The sequence below is a fragment of the Podarcis muralis genome, chromosome 4 (genome assembly GCF_964188315.1).
Source record: "Podarcis muralis chromosome 4, rPodMur119.hap1.1, whole genome shotgun sequence".
NCBI classification, from domain to species: Eukaryota; Metazoa; Chordata; class Lepidosauria; order Squamata; family Lacertidae; genus Podarcis; species Podarcis muralis.
Genome location: NC_135658.1, coordinates 22,125,196 through 22,144,348, shown reverse-complemented (window position 1 = coordinate 22,144,348; position 19,153 = coordinate 22,125,196). Strand labels below are relative to the sequence as shown.

General features: G+C 42.7%; 1 protein-coding gene across 14 annotated transcripts in view; it reads right to left on the bottom strand.

Annotated features, from left to right (window-relative positions):
* The window catches only part of GRIA4 (glutamate ionotropic receptor AMPA type subunit 4), a 224,268-nt gene extending 213,738 nt beyond the window's left edge, over positions 1-10,530 (bottom strand). For 5 of the 14 annotated variants that reach the window (XR_003706310.2, XM_077927028.1, XM_077927027.1 and 2 more), the window contains exons 1-2: positions 9,947-10,527; positions 8,529-8,687 (exon numbers count right to left, since the gene is read on the bottom strand). Coding sequence is in view for 12 of the 14 variants with exons in the window: in XM_077927028.1 (XP_077783154.1) it covers positions 8,529-8,687; positions 9,947-10,034 (247 nt within the window). In the remaining 2 variants the exon portion in view is untranslated. Of the gene's footprint in view, positions 1-8,528; positions 8,688-9,946 lie in introns of all 14 variants that reach the window. The other 9 variants (XM_077927023.1, XM_077927022.1, XM_028726179.2 and 6 more) reach the window with 4 other exon arrangements.
* Positions 10,531-19,153: the final 8,623 nt, after the last annotated feature.

Below are 19,153 nucleotides of genomic sequence, written 5' to 3'. Positions count from 1 at the left end.
AGTTGGCAACCCTGCCAACTATTAAAAGGGAAATGTTGCAATCCACAGCATATTGACCCAGATATAGCCATATTAAAAGAAATGAAACTAGGTATTCCAGAGTCAGTAGGTTGTTTAATTCATCCAAAGTTTCCACTTAAATAGCCGTTGCTAGTGCTATTTATATTTATATTTATTTATATTTATATAGATTGTTATTTTTTGTGGTGGTGGCTGTTATTATTTAGCTTTCCATTGTATTTAATCTGTGTAGGCAAAAATATGCCACAGGAGACTAACGTTCCTGAGATGGCACAAATTAGCCAAAAGAACTCTAAGCACGATGCGCCCAGGGTGAAAATATTATTGTAGAGCCCCCATGAACACTTCTCTCAGTGAGGCAAGTAGGCACAATATGCTGAGAGTTACTCTGGCACAAGGACCTCTGGAATGAAAGGGCTGTACTGAGTCAGAAGGAAAAGATGGCTGGAAACACTTTAACTGAGGCCTGGGCAGGTGTCTGGATATTTTAACTGCAAAATACTTTGTAATACTTCTTTTTCTTTTTGCTAACTTATTTTATTCATTCATTTAGTTATTTAGTTTCTATACTGCCCTTCGTTCAAGGATCACAAGGCAGTTTACAATACAAAAACACAAAAATACATAACATAGTAACCAACGAAAACAACACCACACCCCTAGTTGAAAAGGCCATATAGATTGCTTAATTAGCCAAAGGCCTGTTTTTGTCTGGTGGCTAAAGATACACAACAAAGGCACCAGGTGAGCCTCCCTGAGGAGAGCATTTCACAAATGGGGAACCATCATGGAAAAGACCCATTCTCATGTTGCCACACTCCAAGGCACAAAGAACGTCTTCAGATGATGATTTCAGAGTCTGGGTTGGTTCATCTGAGGAGAGACGCTCCTGGAGGTATTGCAGTTATGAGCCATTTAAGGCTTTATACAGTGGTACCTCGGGTTACAGACACGTCAGGTTACAGATGCTTCAGGTTACAGACTCCGCTAACCCAGAAATAGTACCTCAGGTTAAGAACTTTGCTTCAGGATAAGAACAGAAATCACGTGGCAGCGGTGTGGCAGCAGCAGGAGGCCCCATTAGCTAAAGTGGTGCTTCAGGTTAAGAACAGTTTCAGGTTAAGAACGGACCTCCGGAACGAATTAAGTACTTAACCCGAGGTACCACTGTAGTTCAAAATCAGCACTTTGAATTGGGCCCAGAAAACTAATCGGCAGCCAGTGCCAGGCGGTCCAGGATTGGCATTATATTGTAAGCCAGCTTCAACCACGGAATAAGCATGGACAAGTCAGAAGCTCTCCCAACAGGGTTGCTTTACTTTTGATATGCCTTACGTACCAGAGAGTAAGAAATGAGCAGCTCCATCTGCTGATGGCAAAGCAATTGTCACATAGTGGTTATCTCTGCACTTTAGCAGCTGTTCAATAAACTCCAGTGCACTATGAATGTACCTATGATATTTACACTATGCTATTTTAGTTTTATACCAGTCTAAATGTGAGAATTTCCCCCTGTTAAAGTCCTGCGAAGTATAATTTGATGGAGGAGCTGGGAAATCCATGCCACAGATCACTAACTGCCCATCACAGAATTATTGTCCCCAGGATTTATTTAGAAGGAGGAATACCTGTTGAGCCATTTTAAGTCTGCAGTATAGATATGCCCACAGAGGCTGTAAAATGATGGCAACAGACAAGATTTAACTGGCGTAGTACATAAAGCCAATATAATGTCCTTTCGCACAAGTACTGGAAGTCTCACCCAGAGAATGTTGTAGGCATGTTAAAATCTGACTACATATACTTTAATCCAAAATCCAGTTACTACTTCCCTAAACCAAAAGAGAATTAGTTTACATCAAACCAGGGATGTAGCAAAACACACTCCATTAATTTGGCTATCTCCTCTAATCAGCAGGGTGCAGACAAAACATTTTCTTACCAATGACTAGGCAGTGCAACATACCGTAAGTGGGAAGCAATCAAGGAAACAAACAAGTCTGAATAAAGAAAGAAGCATTAATATATATATATTAATCTCTGATGATCTGATCACCCAATTCCCTACATTTGCTAAACATTTGCTACCACTCCTTTATTTGGCTTTAGAAGGAATGCGGTGTTTTTTTTTAAAAGGTTATTTACACCCAGGAGGATGTCAGCAACAATAATCTCACCTCTCTAGAGTTCAACCTCATCTTGTAATTTAACATCACAGTAATTTATTATATAGCTCCATATGAATTTGCTGCCCCAAGAAAGAACAAGAAACAGAAACTGCTGGTGGAACAATGCAAACTCAAACACTATTTGCATGCACGTGTTGGCTATCACCCATAAAGCTAAGAACATCAAGGGAAAATGATGGGATGGAAGGAATCTTATTTAACAGTTCAGTCTCCAATAGTAAACCATTTCTGGATCCTATAGGTCAGGGGTGGGGGAACCTGTCTCCGTCCAGATGTTGACAGGACTTCAACTCCCATCAGCCCCACCTAGAATTGTCCAATGGTTAGGGAAGATGGAACATGTAATTCAGCAACATCTAGAAAGCTACAGATACCCCATCCCTTGCTTTAGGTGAAATCTATAGGGATGTAAGGCATAATAAAAAATAAATTAAGGAAAATCTCGACAACAAAGGACACTGTATACTGAAAAGAGGCACCAGACGGTTTTCTGAAGACCTCTGTAGGAAGATGATGAAAAATGAGACAGCATTACAAACAGATGAATGAATTGTAAACCTTGTCTCCATCTGTTCAAATTTGATATATTTTTCTAACCAATGCAGTTTTACTATTTGAACTACAGAGATGAGAAACACAGAAAATGATTTAAGCTTCACATGCCCCGACATACAACCTCTACAGCTATAAGTTCTGGTTTTTGAGAAGTCCTCCACACACTCATCCATTTCAATGTGCACATGCACACCAACACACATACACTACTCTATAAACGGGGCAAATATTTCCATCACGGAAACGATGCTGAATGTACCACCTGTAAGCATCTGAGGATCATATGCAGCCTCAGAATTTTCAATTATTTTAACTGTGGTAGCTCCAGAATAAGAAGACTTGAGTACTGCAAACTCTCATATTTTACATCTGGTAGATTAATATAAATTAGATTATTTTTTTTAAGCACCTGACACAGTCTTTAAAAAGTCTGCAAGCTTGCTTGTTTATTGCCTGTTTTAAAACAGAATAGCATCATCGAGATGACACGTTCCTCCAGAAGATAGTTAAGCTGAAACAAATTGATAAGCGCTATGAGACCTGCAGGTATAGGGTGGTATACTACTACTAAATAATAATAATAATAATAATAATAATAATAATAATGGTGTTGGTTCACACACTATAATGCAATGAATACACACCTCCCACACTTTGTTTAGTGTCCTTTCTTCCTGAGAAATGTACTTCTATGTTAATGTTTCTAAAAGTTTCTTCAGTCACATTCATACGTTACCTTTATCACATTCATGTTATCTCAGCTTTCCCCAGCCTTCCAAATGTTTAGGACCATCAACCCCAGCCAGCATAGCCAATGGTCAGGAATGATGGGGGAAACAGTCAAAAACATCTGGAGGGCACCAGGTTGGAAAGTCACTTTTACCTAAACAACACTCTGGTGCACAGAGTGATCTCTAACACTTGTACCAGCATATCAGCCAACAACACCAAGATACTATCCCTGTAAAGCCAGCAAAACACCACACTATATGATACAGTACTGAACTGTGTCAATTTTCCTACAACACATGTAATTGCTGGTGCAGCAGGTGTAGGATCATAAATCAACAGTTCAGATGCAGTCCTACTCAGTCAGAGAATCTTGATTTGGCTATAGAGAATGCCAAATCTTTCAGTTTTAGAGATTACCATGGTTAGTATTGCATTTGCACCAACACTTTCACTAGCAATAGCACCAAAACAAAGTCTGAAACTATGGCCAGAAGCAGTTTTGCAAACTGTGGATGGGTGCTATCACTGGCGATAACTTCAGTGCTGATTAAATGCCAATCACAATTATCTCCCAAACTGAAAAGGGAGGGATGCCCAAGCAAGAGGAGTCGGGTGATCTCTTACACCTAATCCAAAAAGTGGAAACACATAACCAAAAAAGAAGACATAGATCTGCATCAAATTTGTATTTGTTGATTTATATGTATGAATGAAATATTAGAAATAATTACTATAATATAAATAAAAATACAATGCACTTAACTATAGTGAAGAGAACTATGGTCAGGTGATCTGCACGCATCCACATTCTGCTGCCCAGGTGCTAACTAATGATGGATAGCTGTTGATCCTCTCTCTGTTTTTAGGGCTATTGCTGACTAAGTGTACTCAAAGTAGATCCATTTAAATCAATTGACCTAAGTAAGTCATTCCCATTGTTTTCAAGTGGGACACCAGGCTGCACTAAAGAGGAGGTGTGAGAAGGGAAGTCCCCAACATATTCCTGATCATCAAATCATGGTTTGGTGATTGCCAACATTACATCTGAATGGGGCAACAGCAATAGACTGGTTCCATCTGGTTTGGTTCAACTGGGTTATGCACTGGGTGACAAACTATTTATTTGTTCTGGGACAATGAAGCTGGAAATTTAACTCATTGATTTTGAAGGACAGTGACTGATTTCACCAACAATCAACATCTGCCTAATTCATGTACATGGACCAATATGAACCAGGGAAGGACTAGGACTGTCAGGCTGCAAGGGAAGTATTTTAAGGAGAAAAAAATGTTGACAGCACAATTCTAGATTTATCCTTTCTAATTTTGCATTGTCCTCTGCGGGGGAACTGCAGGATTGCTTCTCACCAGCAGTTTTGTAACAGAATATCTGGGACTGTTGCAAAAGAAATGGTTACATCTGGAGGTCAACATGCTTTTTTGTCACACTTGTCCAGATTAATTAATTTTCTAGAATAGGAAGTCATCAGATGATTACTTATAAAAAATATGTATGCAGAAGTGTGTTAATGCATTGTAAAGTTCATTACATTTTTTAAAATAAAATAAAAAACTATTTCTAACACGAAGTGGAACAAATATACTCCTATACAGGCCATTAAAAACCAAATGTCATTTGGAGGTTAAAAAGTGCAATTGCAAATATATATTTCTGCATATATTATGCCAATCACTATGGAACCCTGTTGTAATGATACGGATTTAAGTTTTATAACACTCTAGCAATTAAAGTTATGCACAATCCATATTTAGCAATAAACTGTAGCCCAATTTCATTTAACACACTTTTCTCTCACCTGCAAGAAAATATGCACTACGAAAGCAATATATTTGGGGGGGGGGGGAAGGCTCAGCACATAAACAGGAGGAAATGAGAACTAAACTAACATAAATCATGTCAGTTTTATTGAACCACAATAGAATCTTTATGCTAAAATAACCTGTTTCTTAAGGTTTGAGGCCTGCACAAAGCCAGAACAAATAGAACATATCTTTGGCTTTGTACAAAGCAAAACATAAGAGAATAGATTTAAGTCTGTAAGTGTTTGTATTCAAATATCAAGGTGCCAGAAAAGCAGCCAGCTCATCATGGCAGTCTACCAAAGAGAGAGAGAGAGAGAAAATCCAGTTGATTCCACATGCATCTACTGTATCATTCCTGATTATGCTAGTTCATCTTTAAGACACAGCTCCTTCAGGCTCCTTGTTCGTTGTCCCTAACCCACAAAATGGTCCAAGCACTGCAGCTTCAAAAAGTAACCTCTGCAGTGAAATGAAAAACGGGGAAAAAGCGAACTGATCACGTCTTAGATCTTTATGCTTGACCTCACATGAATATTCATTTCTGTCCAGTAGCTGAGAGGCATTTGTACCGTATCATTTTGGGACACACACACACACACACACACACACACACACACACACACTTGTGTTCTAAACTGAATTGCTCTGAATTTTGCCATCGCTTCCCCCACAAAAGCCACTCCATAATAATCAGATTTTGTCAGGCTTGCCACAGTATTAGTTACTGCATTCCCCCCTCCCCATAAATATCTTTAATTAGGTTAGAACATCTCACACATCTGTGCTTTGGAAGCTTCTGTCAACCCAGCAAATGCAATCACATGGAAACCAATGTCCTCCAGCTATCAGACAATTGATTTTTTTTCAGGATTCTGCTCATGTGTAGCTTAAGGGACATGTGATATGTTCATTCATTTGTCAGTCAGTTCGCCCATGTTTCATTAGCAGAGAGCAGTTTTTCTCCAAACACTGAAATAATTCTGACTGCTCCCTTCCAAAAATACAAAACCCAACAACTTCAAAACACACAAACAAAAGAAAGAAAAGCAACTGCCCGTAAAGGGTCCATCCGGCTAAATGAAGTTTCATCCATGTGAATGGGCAGAGTACATGCTGAAATTATCCATCAAAACAAATGAGACTTGACTCCAAGTGCACCATGCCCAGAGTATATAACTTTAGGATGCAGACACAACTGGAAGTATGGCTTGAGCATGGTCTGTCAGAGTACTTTAAATTATGCACATAATTTCCCTTAAAATTCCACTGTGTGAGATATAATTTGTCACCAATCGATTACTAAAATTGTTTAGAACTGCAACACTGTTTTAAAAGATGGCGGGGGGGGGGGGAACCCAGGAGAAAAGATAGCATCACTTAAGAGCTTTGCCTGCATCACAGAAAATTAAAACTAGTTAATCCAGAGAACTAGTGAGTCCAGAGAACTATAATTGCTGCTTCCAAAATCATTCTTCCATACGTGTGTGTGTGATTCCATATATATCAGAATTGTCCTCAAAATCTCTTGATTAGCCGTGTGCGTATACAAAATACTTGATATCCTAAGCAAAGATGCTTGACAGTACTGTATAGCATAATCTCTAAAACAATGTCGGAGGGCAAGATGCAAACTTAGGTTCTCAATCCATTTGAATATAAGTACCCCAAAGCTGTAAACATGAAGTGTTAACTCGAGTTGGGAAACCCATGCCCAGTGCCTGCAAAAACCTCGAGGAGACTGCAACACTTGTCAATGAAGCATACTTTGGCAGGAATCTTTCCTCCAGTACTATCAATACATAGCATAAGAATTCCCACTTATGTAGCATAAATCATTCTGCATAAGACGTCTTGGGAGGAGGAGAGCATACTGTGTGGATTTTGAAGCTTTCCTTTTTAAACAAGGTGCCAAGGTCATGAAAAACTTAAAAGAATCGCTCCAATTCCACTTGACGGCTGCCCTGCAGGTTGTCTTTTGGAACAAGCTTATGAGATGTATCCTGATGTTTAGATGTGAAATATCATATTAGATATTAATGCGAGAAAGTTCAGCTGTTGTTTTTTTGTACGTATATACTCTAAGGGTATGCACTAAGAAAATCCTCTGCAATACATTTCTACCTCTGAAAGAAATAGTGTTTGGAACTGCTTGTTTAAGGACAAAGCAAACAAACCAACGATGCAATAAAAGGAGGGGGAGAAGGCATGTGGGAGAACTGGAAGTTGAAATGATGCACGTACATTTTTCAAGATTCATAACTGAATTTAAAAGAAAGAGGTTTTTCACTGTGACACAGATAGCTCTGATTTTGCAGAGCTACCAAATCCACTGAAGCTGAATTGATGGAAACAAGAGGCATGATTTGCGTGCCTTCCTGCTCTCAGTTTCACATATGTCCTGCTCAGTGTTTTAGCAGGCTGGGATGCTGAAAATGGGGGTCTTCAGATATAGCCTTTAAAACAACAACAACAATCTATCATATCTAGGGGGAAAGCATCCTTTTAAAGAATATGTGGTGAATGCACTAGCGCGTATACACAGGGGCACAGTTCCAGTTGGGGTAGTGTGTGCAATCAAGTAGATCAGATACTAACTTGACTTGGCACCAATGTATGGATGCATGGAGACATATCCACAGGATGTATGCATTACGAGATGATAAGCGACATTTACAACCCAGAATATAGGAGCAGGGCAGCCTCAAGTGACATCACCAGATCAACTGCAGTGTCAAGCCACTCCAATATATTACCCTGCACACCACTGCTTTCATAGCCGCCTTTCTGCTCTAGCCATTAGAAAGCACTTGTGATCACAAATATTAGGGGTTATTTCCAAACACAGACAAGGCATGCCATATCCTGTTGGCAGAGAGGAGAGATTGTGGAGGCTGCTAAATTGATCAAGACACACACACACACACACACACACACACACACACACACACTTACAACTACAAAATGCATCACCATAGAAACCAGAAAGCAAGAAACTACAGTAATAATGCTAAAGTAAATGCCATATCCAGTTAGTCAGTACAAGGAAGCCTAAGGGATTTCACCAAGGATAGAAACTAACTAGGGTTTCAATGCATTCAGGGAACGGGGACTTTGAAACTGAAGAGGAATGTAATTATGCTTTCTCTTCTTAATTTCACTGTCATCTGACGGCAACTTTACATAAATGACTTTTTTTTTTTTACTTACAGGCATTTGTTACAGCGAAGCTGTTTGCTGTTTCAATGTTGTCTACATGAGGAACCAAATTAAAAGGTGCTTCAGATGCGTTGGGGCTGGTGTTGTGAAGAAAAATTGCTAATCGAAAAGCAGTATATTCCTGATCTGTGTTTCGGATGAAGAGGCCACCTACCAATAGATAAATGATACCAAACAATAAAAAGTGTCACAGTTAATTGTTTCTGTGTCAGGCAGCAGCTATAGTGAAAACAGCTCTACATTATTATTAAACAGCATCTTTAGGTCCTCCTTGTAAAAAATACATGTTTATGCACACTGAGATATGAGGTTTACGAGACTTTCAGGACCCCAGCTCCTGTTTTTCCCATAGTGGGGCTCCCAAGCTGCACTGGTCCTGCATCCCTTAAATAGCCATATCTCTTGTGATGAGAGCGACCTTTGAAACCATTTAGCATCCATCTCTGTTAACGTTGAACACATTGCTAAATTGGCCCTCCCTGGTATTCAGTGGCAGGCGGATTAAAGAGTGGATCTTCTATCGAGACATCTGTTGGGGGGTATACGGGCACGTTCCCTTTCTGTGTGCCTGTGCAGATGTGCATTTACCTTGGGACACCAGGGAGAATAATCTATAGGGAAGTGGAGCACCACGAACTTTGTCCCTCTGCAGCCTATGGGCCGGCAGCCTTATTAGCAACACCTTTTGGAGTGCATGAGAAATGATGCAGTGATGGAGCTGCAACTGGAAGGGATTCAAGAGCTGCGTCCCATCCAAAGATGGGGGGGAAGCAGAAAGGGAAGGCAACCTGGACCAGGCAGAGAAGAGGCACAGACCCAAGCTGGTGCTAGGCAGGGGGAGGCCAGGGGGTTGGGAATATCGACATTAGCAGGGGGGGGGGGGGCTGGAAATGCTCTAAGTTTCCAAGTAGTGCCCGGAAAGGCTCTGAAGCAAGAAGAGCTATCCCTCCTCCCGCTCCGTGGCAAATAGGTTACTGCAACGTGCAGGCTGTGCTAGACGAGGTTCCACAGAGCATCCTGAATTGGGGATGCAGGCAGCTCAAGGGTGAGCCTTGCGGGGGGGGGGGTTGGCTCAGAGAGCATCTTCCCAAGTTTGCCAACACACTATACACAACACGCACGCATTCACACATGCATGACTCTCCCTACCCCGGAGGCATAAGCATCACCATCCTCCCCCCCCCCTTGCACGCCGCCCTGCTCCCCATCACGCAAACACGAGGGTATATGGAGGGGCTCTCCATGCCCTCGCCCCCCAATTCCTGCGGCCCGCATTTGACCTCCCACCCTCTTCCTTTCTCCCCTCCCCACTCTTTCTGTCCCCTCTTCGCCCCCTCCACCCCGTCCCGTCCTCCCCCTCCCCGTCCGCCGCCACCCTCCTCTTCCTCCCAGCCCAATGCAGCGCTTACCTATTTGCACGCTGCTAGGAAAAGCGCCCATTGCGAGTCCCCAAAAGCCAGAAAACAACAAGACAAGCTGTCTGCAAATAATCCTCATCTTCTTCTTTCTCTTTTGCCTCCCCGGGTCTCCTCCTCACGCTCTCTCCCTAGATGTTGTTCAGAGAGGCATTGAGGACACGCTGGTGGTGGGGGAGGGAAGGGGGGGCAGGACACAAAATTGAGAAAAGGGGGGAGGGAGGGAAAAAAATTAAAAATGGGGTAGGGAAGAAAAGAGAAGAGGGTGGGTGGTTTTTTCCCCCTCCCCCTCCCTTCTCTTTCTCTCCCCCCTTCTTCTTTCGTCCCTTTCGTCTCTGGATAAAGCTCTCTCTCTCTTCCCTCCCGCCTTCCTTCTTCCCCTCAGCAAGCCATCCTGCTGAGGCGGATTTTTCCCGCAGTCTCCATAGCCCTGGCAGAGGTTTCTGTCCGGCTGCAAATGTTTCACATGCAAAAGATGGTGGAGAGTTTGGTGGTGCTGGGGAGAGAGGAGTCTAGTGGCTGCGCTCAGAAATGAAGACATGCGCTATTCCTCCCGCCTTCCTGCTCCGACCGCCGCTACCCTCCCTCCCTCCTTCCTTCCCGCCCTGGCGCCCCTCAGCAGATACACAAACACACACACACACTCGCGCACACAACGGGGATGGCGGCGGCGGAGCGCGCGCTTTTCAGCGCCTTTGGGCGCCCAGGGTTACTTAACGCGCGCCACACAGATGATGGGTTCGGAAGAGAGACGGCCCTGCCGCAAATTCATGAGGGAGTGACGGCCCCTCATGGCGCGCTCGTGTGCACGCGCCCTCTCTCAGTGCGGGGAAGGCGTTCTCTAGTCCACACGGGCAAAAGGCAGATGGATGGTTTCCCCCTCAGTACACACGTGTGGACAGGTCCCTTGGGTCTCCTCCCTCTTCGCGCTTCCTTTACTAATCCGTTATTTATTTGAAGGGATAGTAGTACAGTCAGGGCAGCACTTTTGAGGAAGAACTCCCTCAGAGAGGGATAAAACCAGTGCCATATTTTTATTTTTGTTCGAAAAAGAGGTGCCAGAGCTCACCATGAATGCTTCCTTTGTACTCTTAGAATGACAATGGCACCCATTTGAGAGGTGCCAGAGATGAGCTCCGGTGAGCTCCAGCTGAAAAAAGCCTTGGATAAAACCATTAAATCCAGAGTTTATAATTGCCTAAGTGCATCGCTGTGAATGGACTCAGCTGAAGAACAAGTGGCTTGAGTAGGGCTGTGGCCCATGCACACACACAAACCATCCCTCCAGGATCCAGGTCCAACTGCCACATTTTAAGAAAGGCATCGGCAAGCTAGAGCAGTCTCCTCCCAAGCCTGGGTCTCCAAATGTTGTTGGACCACAACTCCCACTGTTGCTGATGGTAGTGGGATGATGTTCAGATGAAGTCAACAAAAATGATGCCATGGAGAGCAGCTGAAAGAGCAGGGTGCATTTAATATGGAAAAGAGAAGATTGATTTATTTTATCATTTTAAAATATTTTTGGACTGCCTTTCTGGAAAATGCCTATGCAAGGTGTCCTACAATAACTTGAAAAGAAGAACTCAACAATATGAACGCTAAACCCATCAGACACCTGCCCTTCCAAAGATAAGAGACAATAAACCAAAAAGCCAATAAGTGGTGATATGATGTGAGTCTTCCTCGGATATCTGAAGACAGAGCAGACTTGTTCTCTGTTGCTCCAGAGGGTAGACCAATTTAATGGGTGGAATTTGCATGGAAGCAGATTTTGGCTAAACATTAGGAGAAACTTCCTAATACTGCAAGCTGCTTAACAGTGGAACAGGCTTCCTCAGGAGGCGATGGGCCTCTTGATTCCTAGTAGTATTTCAGGAGCCATATGCCAGGAGTTCTGCAGATTCCTGCTTTGAGCTGTGAGTTGGACAGCTCCTTCCAACTCTAAAAAGTCTATGATTCAAACATCAAAGCCCTGATCTGTTGTTCAGTATCTGTGGAAGCTGTACACATATGGGGTGTGAATAGGTGTGTGCAGGAAACGTTCTGCCCCTGACAAGCATGCATGGTTAATTTGATTGTCTGCACAGGACTGTTCCGATTCTCTGTTCAGGAGTGCAAATGAACCAGCTTTCACCACCAACACCATTAATGTTCAGTACCTGAATGACTGGACAGGACTAAAATAGTAAGCTAGGCTAGAGGGATGATCTGGTATAGGGGAGCATGGAATGAACTATGAGCAAGAAAGTCCCTGGTTCAGATTTCATCTAGGCTAGGAATTCATTTGTTAAGCACTATCACAAAACCTCTTCCTTGCCATAAGGAAAGCCCTACTGGATCAAAATCTCTTCTGGTCCAGCTTTCTGTTCTCACAGTGGCCAGCCATACATCTACGGAAATCCCATGAGTAGGAAATGAGCACAGCATCATTCTCCCGCTTGGGATCACCAGAAACAGGTACGTTGTTTCTCATAGCCATTAATGGGCTTATCTTCCATAATTTTGCCTATTCTGTTTTTTAAAACCATCCAAATCGGTGGCCATCATTAGGTCTTGAGGTGATTCTACAGTTTGTGCACCATGTGAAGAAATAGTTCCTTTTGCCTGTCCTGTATCTTTCGGCATTGAATGATCCGTGATTCTAGAATTAACGAGAGAAAGAGAAATTCCTCACCTCTCCATCCACTTTTCCGCATCACACACCTCTTTCGTTCCCCCACTTACACGCCTTTTTCCCAAACTAAAAAGCTGCAAATATGGTGACCCTATCATTGAAGTTGGCATTGCTCCAGCCCCTTGAACATTTGGGTTGTCCTTTCCAGCCTCTTTTTAGCAGGTATGGAAACCAGGGAGCAGGCGCACTGGGTATAGGGGGCTGAGTGGGCTTCAGTTCCCCCAATATTTTTGGGCAGGGGGCAGTACCCACCCAAAATTGAGGGGGCTGCTACACCCCGCCGCTGAGTGCATTCCACATGCCCCAGGCCCAGCCTCTGCCCAGCAGCCCAGGAGCTGGGCGGCAGCTGGGACAAGCGAGATCTTTAGATCTTTATTTTGCTCATCCTAGCTTCTGTCTGGCGGCTCAGGAGCCCAGGAGCTGGGTGGTGATGTGACAGCACCCTCTCAATGTCGGCGCCCCTACCACATGGTACCTTCATTATATATCTTTAGGCGCGAGGCAAAAAACATTTCTTTTCAACCAGGCTTTTTGGCTTATTAATATTCCACAGCTTTTAAAATGTGTTTGTGGGAGGGGGGTTCTCCTTTTGTTGTTTTTGTTTTAACTATTTATTTATACTTTTGTATTTTTATATTGTGAACAGCCCTGAGATATTGTGATGAAGGGCAGTCTATAAATCTAATAAATAAGAGGATTTCCAAGAGCGATCGCCCCTCACAGATTTGCATTACTGATTTATTTATTTAAAACAATTATTTATTTTGCTAAGCCCACCCATCATCATTAAAAATTCCCGCGGCACTTGGCAGGGTGCATACATAAAAGTACAACATCATGCAATGCAATAAAACTTTATCATAAGATAACGAGAGCAATAAAACGCTAAGTCCAATCACAATTCTTATATACACCAATGTTGCAGACAGGATGTCTGATATGCAAGCCTATCCAATTACATAGCCGTAAATGAGCAGAGAAGACCTGAGCAAATCTCTTGAGTTTACAGCTGGTGCCAGAATGCACAGCATGGTGGTGCCAACCAGGCGTGGAGCCTTCCGTTTCGCCGCCTAAGGCGAGATCTCGCCAGAAACAAGCATCCCTTCTGCAATGGTGGTGGTGTGCCCATGGGGGGGGGTATCACCTCTTGGGCTTCCTTTGACCAAGGTGGCTTCCTCACCCAATGGGAACGATTGTGGAATATGGATATAAAATTTACAGCATGTTATGGTCTAAGAGAAATTTATATGAAAATGATAGATCGACAGGTATCTAACACTGAATAAATTGGCAAAAAAATGTATAAATCAAATAAGTGCTGGAAATGTAAAGAGAAAGAAGGTTCTTTTCATCATATGTGGTGGTCTTTTAATAAGGTTAAAGCTTACCAGGCACAAAGGTGAAAGCAACACATCTCAAAATATGACTCTCCACATTAAAGCCCTGTTGCGCTAAACACTGTTATTGCAGCACAAACCAGAAAACTCAGTCTCCAAAATGCTGGTTTTAATCCAAGAATCCAGCAATCTATCAGAATGCAAGACAAAATAGTCCAAGTCCAGTGGTCCAAGACATTTCCCCTGGCTGCCCCCCCCCCCAGCACATATTATTACTGTGGGAGTTTGGATTGCAGTAAAAAGTCATCAAATATTTAGGACTCTGGTTAGTCTCTAATCAAGTAGAAAACACGGTCAAATTAAAACTGGGAAGTAAATAGAGGGGAAATCTGTTGGGTCTTAGAAAGATGGACAGTTCTCCGATTAAGTCTATGGGTCAGAGTTAATGTCCTTAAAACGAACATTACAAACATTGCATTATACTTGGTGTACATGCTTAGATGCCTCACAAAACCTATTCTGCAATATCTATATATATATATCTATCTCTCTATGTCTCTATCTATCATCTATCATCTATCATCTATCATCTATCATCTATCATCTATCATCTATCATCTATCATCTATCTATCATCTATCTATCATCTATCATCTATCTATCTATCTATCATCTATCTATCTATCATCTATCTATCATCTATCTATCTATCTATCTATCTATCTATCTATCTATCTATCATCTATCTATCTATCATCTATCTATCTATCTAATCTATCTAATCTATCTAATCTATCTATCATCTATATCTATCTATCTATCTATCTATCTATCTATCATCTATCTATCTATCTATCTATCATCTATCTATCATCTATCATCTATCTATCTATCTATCTATCTATCTATCTATCTATCTATCCATCTATCATCTATCATCTCTCATCTCTATCATTTATCTATCTATCATCTATCTATCTATCTATCTATCTATCTATCTATCTATCATCTATCTATATCTATCTATCATCTATCTATCATCTATCTCTCTATCTATCTATCATCTATCATCTATCTATCATCTATCTATCTATCTATCTATCTATCTATCTATCTATCTATCTAGCTATCTAGCTATCTATCATCTATCTATCTATATCTATCTATCATCTATCTATATCTATCTATATCTATCTCTCTATCTATCATCTATCTATCTATCATCTATCGTCTCCTGCTAACTGGATGCAGTTTTCCTTTAAAATTGCTCTTGAACTGCACTCCATAAAATACAAATGGCATTGGGAGATGGAAGATTCCAACCAAATTTTTTTAAAAAAATTCATTTTCATAATGTTTTTCTTATATCACCATCTCAACGTTGGTGTGTGGACTGAAGGCCACAAATATTTTTTTTGAGTGAAGATTGAAAAGATTTGGTTTAGCCTACCAAAGAATACTACGCTCAAAGCATGTCATTGCATTCCAGGAGAAAGCACCCATGAGTCATGCCGCTACAATAGCCCCACATTCAACTGCAGTACCCTTGCAGCACTTTGAATCATAGAATCTAGTCCAACTCCCTGCAATGCAGGAATCTCAGCTAAAGCATCCATGACAGATGGTCATGGATGGCCTAGCATTTACTGTGGCATAAACGTTCATCAAATGCATGATGTGGTTGCTGCAATAGTTCCATGATCTGGTTGTCCTGTGTGGTGTCTGTTTTTAACTGACTGGTTAGTTGGTTGGTTGAATTTCCTCCCACTCTTCCTTGGAGGCAGAGACCTCCATAAACCACCATACACACTGATGGTGCTATACACAGATGAACAGATAAAGCAGACTTCTCTTTAGAAATGCTTTGTAATTATGCCCATGATCCATTTTTGATGTGTCCTTAAGGGAAAGGAATTGCATGACTGCTAGGAAGCCACTGATAACATCCTCCTGTGCTTTCCTTATCCTCTCCAGAGCGGAATATACTTCCCCCACCCACTGAGCCCACAACACCCCACACAGATGTCAGCATCACACACAGCTGTGCTGCCACCTGCCCAGCATGAAGGGTGTGTAGCACCATGAATGAGGCAGTGGTGGCATCTTGTCTCCCGACAAGCTGGAAACTTCAGTGGAATGGAGCGACAGCAGAAAAGTTACCACATTTAATAGGTCTGACAACACCTATCACTATATTTCATGAAATAATCCATTTATCAACCTTTTGTCAACTGGAGCTCAGATGGAAACTGATGTGCCTTGCGAAATAGTTTCAGCATGAAGGCTCCCTAAAACAAACAAACCTATATGAAACTCTCAATTAAGGCAAGTTACCGAAGACAATTTGCAAAAGGGCACAATACTGCACTCAGATATCTGTGGGTATCCCCTGCTGTTTTAAGTGGGATTTCACACTTTGTGTGGCTGTCAAATTATCGTAGCCTTGTATTATTAAGGAAGTTTGAGTTCCTTAACCATTCTTCAAATAACACCAGAGGTTTAGGATTCATGTTGGTCCTTCAGGACAAAGAGCTAGTGAACAGAAACCTCTGTTATTGGATGAACAGAACACAACAAAACTTCCAGGATGTCTATATTTTATTGTGAAGGGTCATGATGAGGTCGCATTTTGTAGTGTGATCCTACATGTAAAACTTCTTAGCAGCTTTCACTGCCATCTCCTAGGCCATGGGTAGGCAAACTAAGGCCCGTGGGCCGGATCCAGCCCAATTGCCTTCTAAATCCGGCCCACGGACGGTCTGGGAATCAGCGTGTTTTTACATGCGTAGAATATGCCCTTTTATTTAAAATGCATCTCTGGGTTATTTGTGGGGCATAGGAATTCATTCATTTCTTCCAAAAAAGATATAGTCCAGCCCCCCACAAGATCTGAGGGACAGTGGACCAGCCCCCTGCTGAAAAAGTTTGCTGACCCCTGTCCTAGGCTTTCCTAAGCATCCTATAAGATGTTCTTGAGGCCCCGTTGCATGCCCGCTGCCCGCTCTAGCCGTCTGAGGTCCTCTTTCATTTTCCAGAGCTCCTCGGTAAACCAGGGGGCCCAGTTTCGGTGGGGTCACAGAGGGCGCTTAGATGCAATCTCATTGATGGCCACTAAGAGCCGGTTATTCCAGTTCTTGACAAGCTCATCTAGTGAGCTGCCGGGGGGAGCAGGGTCCCGCAAGGCCTGACAAAATCCATCAGGATCCATCAGCCTCCATGGGTGAGCCCAAATAGGTTCGCCACCCAAGCGGGTGGGCGGGGGGGGGGGGGAGTCAATCCTGGCTTTCAGAGCGTAGTGATCAGACGATGGCACTTCCACAAGGGGGGCACAGCTATACCTATAGATGATCACATCTATACCTGCCCCAAAGATCAGATCCAGAGTGTGGCCTGCTTGATGTATGGGACCCAAAACAAACTGGGAGAGCCCTAATGTCACCATGGAAGATACCAGGTCCAGAGCCCAAGAGGAAGGGATGGCATCGGCATGGATGTTGAAGTCCCCCAGAACCGATAGGTTAGGGAACTCCAAGGCCCAGCCTGCCACCACCTCCAGCAGGCCTGACAGGGTGGCTGCCGGTGTGCTAGGTTGTTGGTACACCAGCCAGACAGCCAAACTCTCCTTGGTGCCCCACACCAGGTCAACACATTCAGTGCCAGAGATCGATGGTGCTGGCTGAGCCCTGAAAGAGCAATCCTCCCCGATTAATGCTACCCCTCCCCTCTGACCCACAGTCCGTGACTGGTGGAGGACAGAGAAACCCGGGGGTGCCATCTCAATCAAGGTGATTACTTTGCCTTCCCGCACCCAGGTCTTCGTCACACAAGCCAGGTCAACCCCCTGCGAGATAAAAAAGTCTGGTGGTGGTTTTATTGCCTATAGACCTGGCATTGCACAACACCAGTGACGGAGATGAGTAATCCCTGCTCACCCTACCCTCTTCCCTCAGGATGGGGTGTAGATTGGAAGGGGTTCAAGCATCTCCGCATCTCAAAACCTATAACATCTACCCCCACCGCCAGACCTCCCTAGCTCTTCAAAGGTGGTGATCCCAAACCCCGTACTGGCCTTCCCCATAAAGGAATGATATCCCCTCATATAACATATGCGTATAACTGTATAGCTTGTAGTTCAAACAAGTAAGCAGGGCTCTGCATTCTGGTATCTTTGAGGCTCAAAATTATCCAACATTATTTTCAGCCCATCTAAAATAAGTACAGGCCTTCCATCACTATCAAAATTCCACCCCATCTGTTCCACCTTAATCCTAAAATTATTCCTTTCTCCTTGCTGATTCCTTATGAATTTTAAATACAGCACATTACCCAGGCTTCTCTTTCAGGTCTAGTCTTTTATATCTTTCATGATCTTTTTCTTGTTTTTTGTGTTTGCTACATTGTTGGCCAACCACCATTAACTGCCACACATCACAAAGGCTTGTTCTGCTGATTATAGCCTTCATCTACCAATTGAGGTTCTCTAAAGGGCAATGTTTTCTTTCGGTTCATTCTCCTGAATCATATAAGATAGGGAAACGGCCACAGGAAGTCTAACGTGCCTTCCAGATGGTGAAGGTAGCAGGCAAAGCTGAAAGTTAGAATTGGTACCACTTTGTCCAGATTGGGCCCCATGATTGTTCAGGCCCTGCCCTTCCACTCTAAATATATGCAGAACACCTCATCACCAGTATTAGGTGTGGGATGGCCACATGTACATCGCTAAAAATGAGAAAATCCATCACCAAAAAGGGAAATGCAAGGTGGCAAAGATTGGCATAAATTTGGCATTTGTTCATTTATAGGTAAATGTAGAAATAATGGCCATAATTTATATAGAAAGGCAGTTTGTCATAGTGGGAAAGACTGTGCTAGTTGTTGATGGACAATTTCAACATCCTCTTGCTCCCTTTTCACATGGGTCTTTATGTTTAAGCCAGTTTCTATATTTTGCATACATTTAAATGCTGATTGAATTGTCACAGAAAATACTTTTCATATTCCATACATGACAACTGAGGATTATGACCCATCCAATGTATGAAGTGAGCTCATGTCCACTGACTGATGCCAAAATAAAACTTGTCAGTCCATGGGGTGCTATAAGACTCTTTTTTTGCTCTTCTTCCTGCAACCCCCTCAGGCAGAAACTTCTTAGGAACCTTCTCTTGCTTGCTCTTCCTCTACCATTCT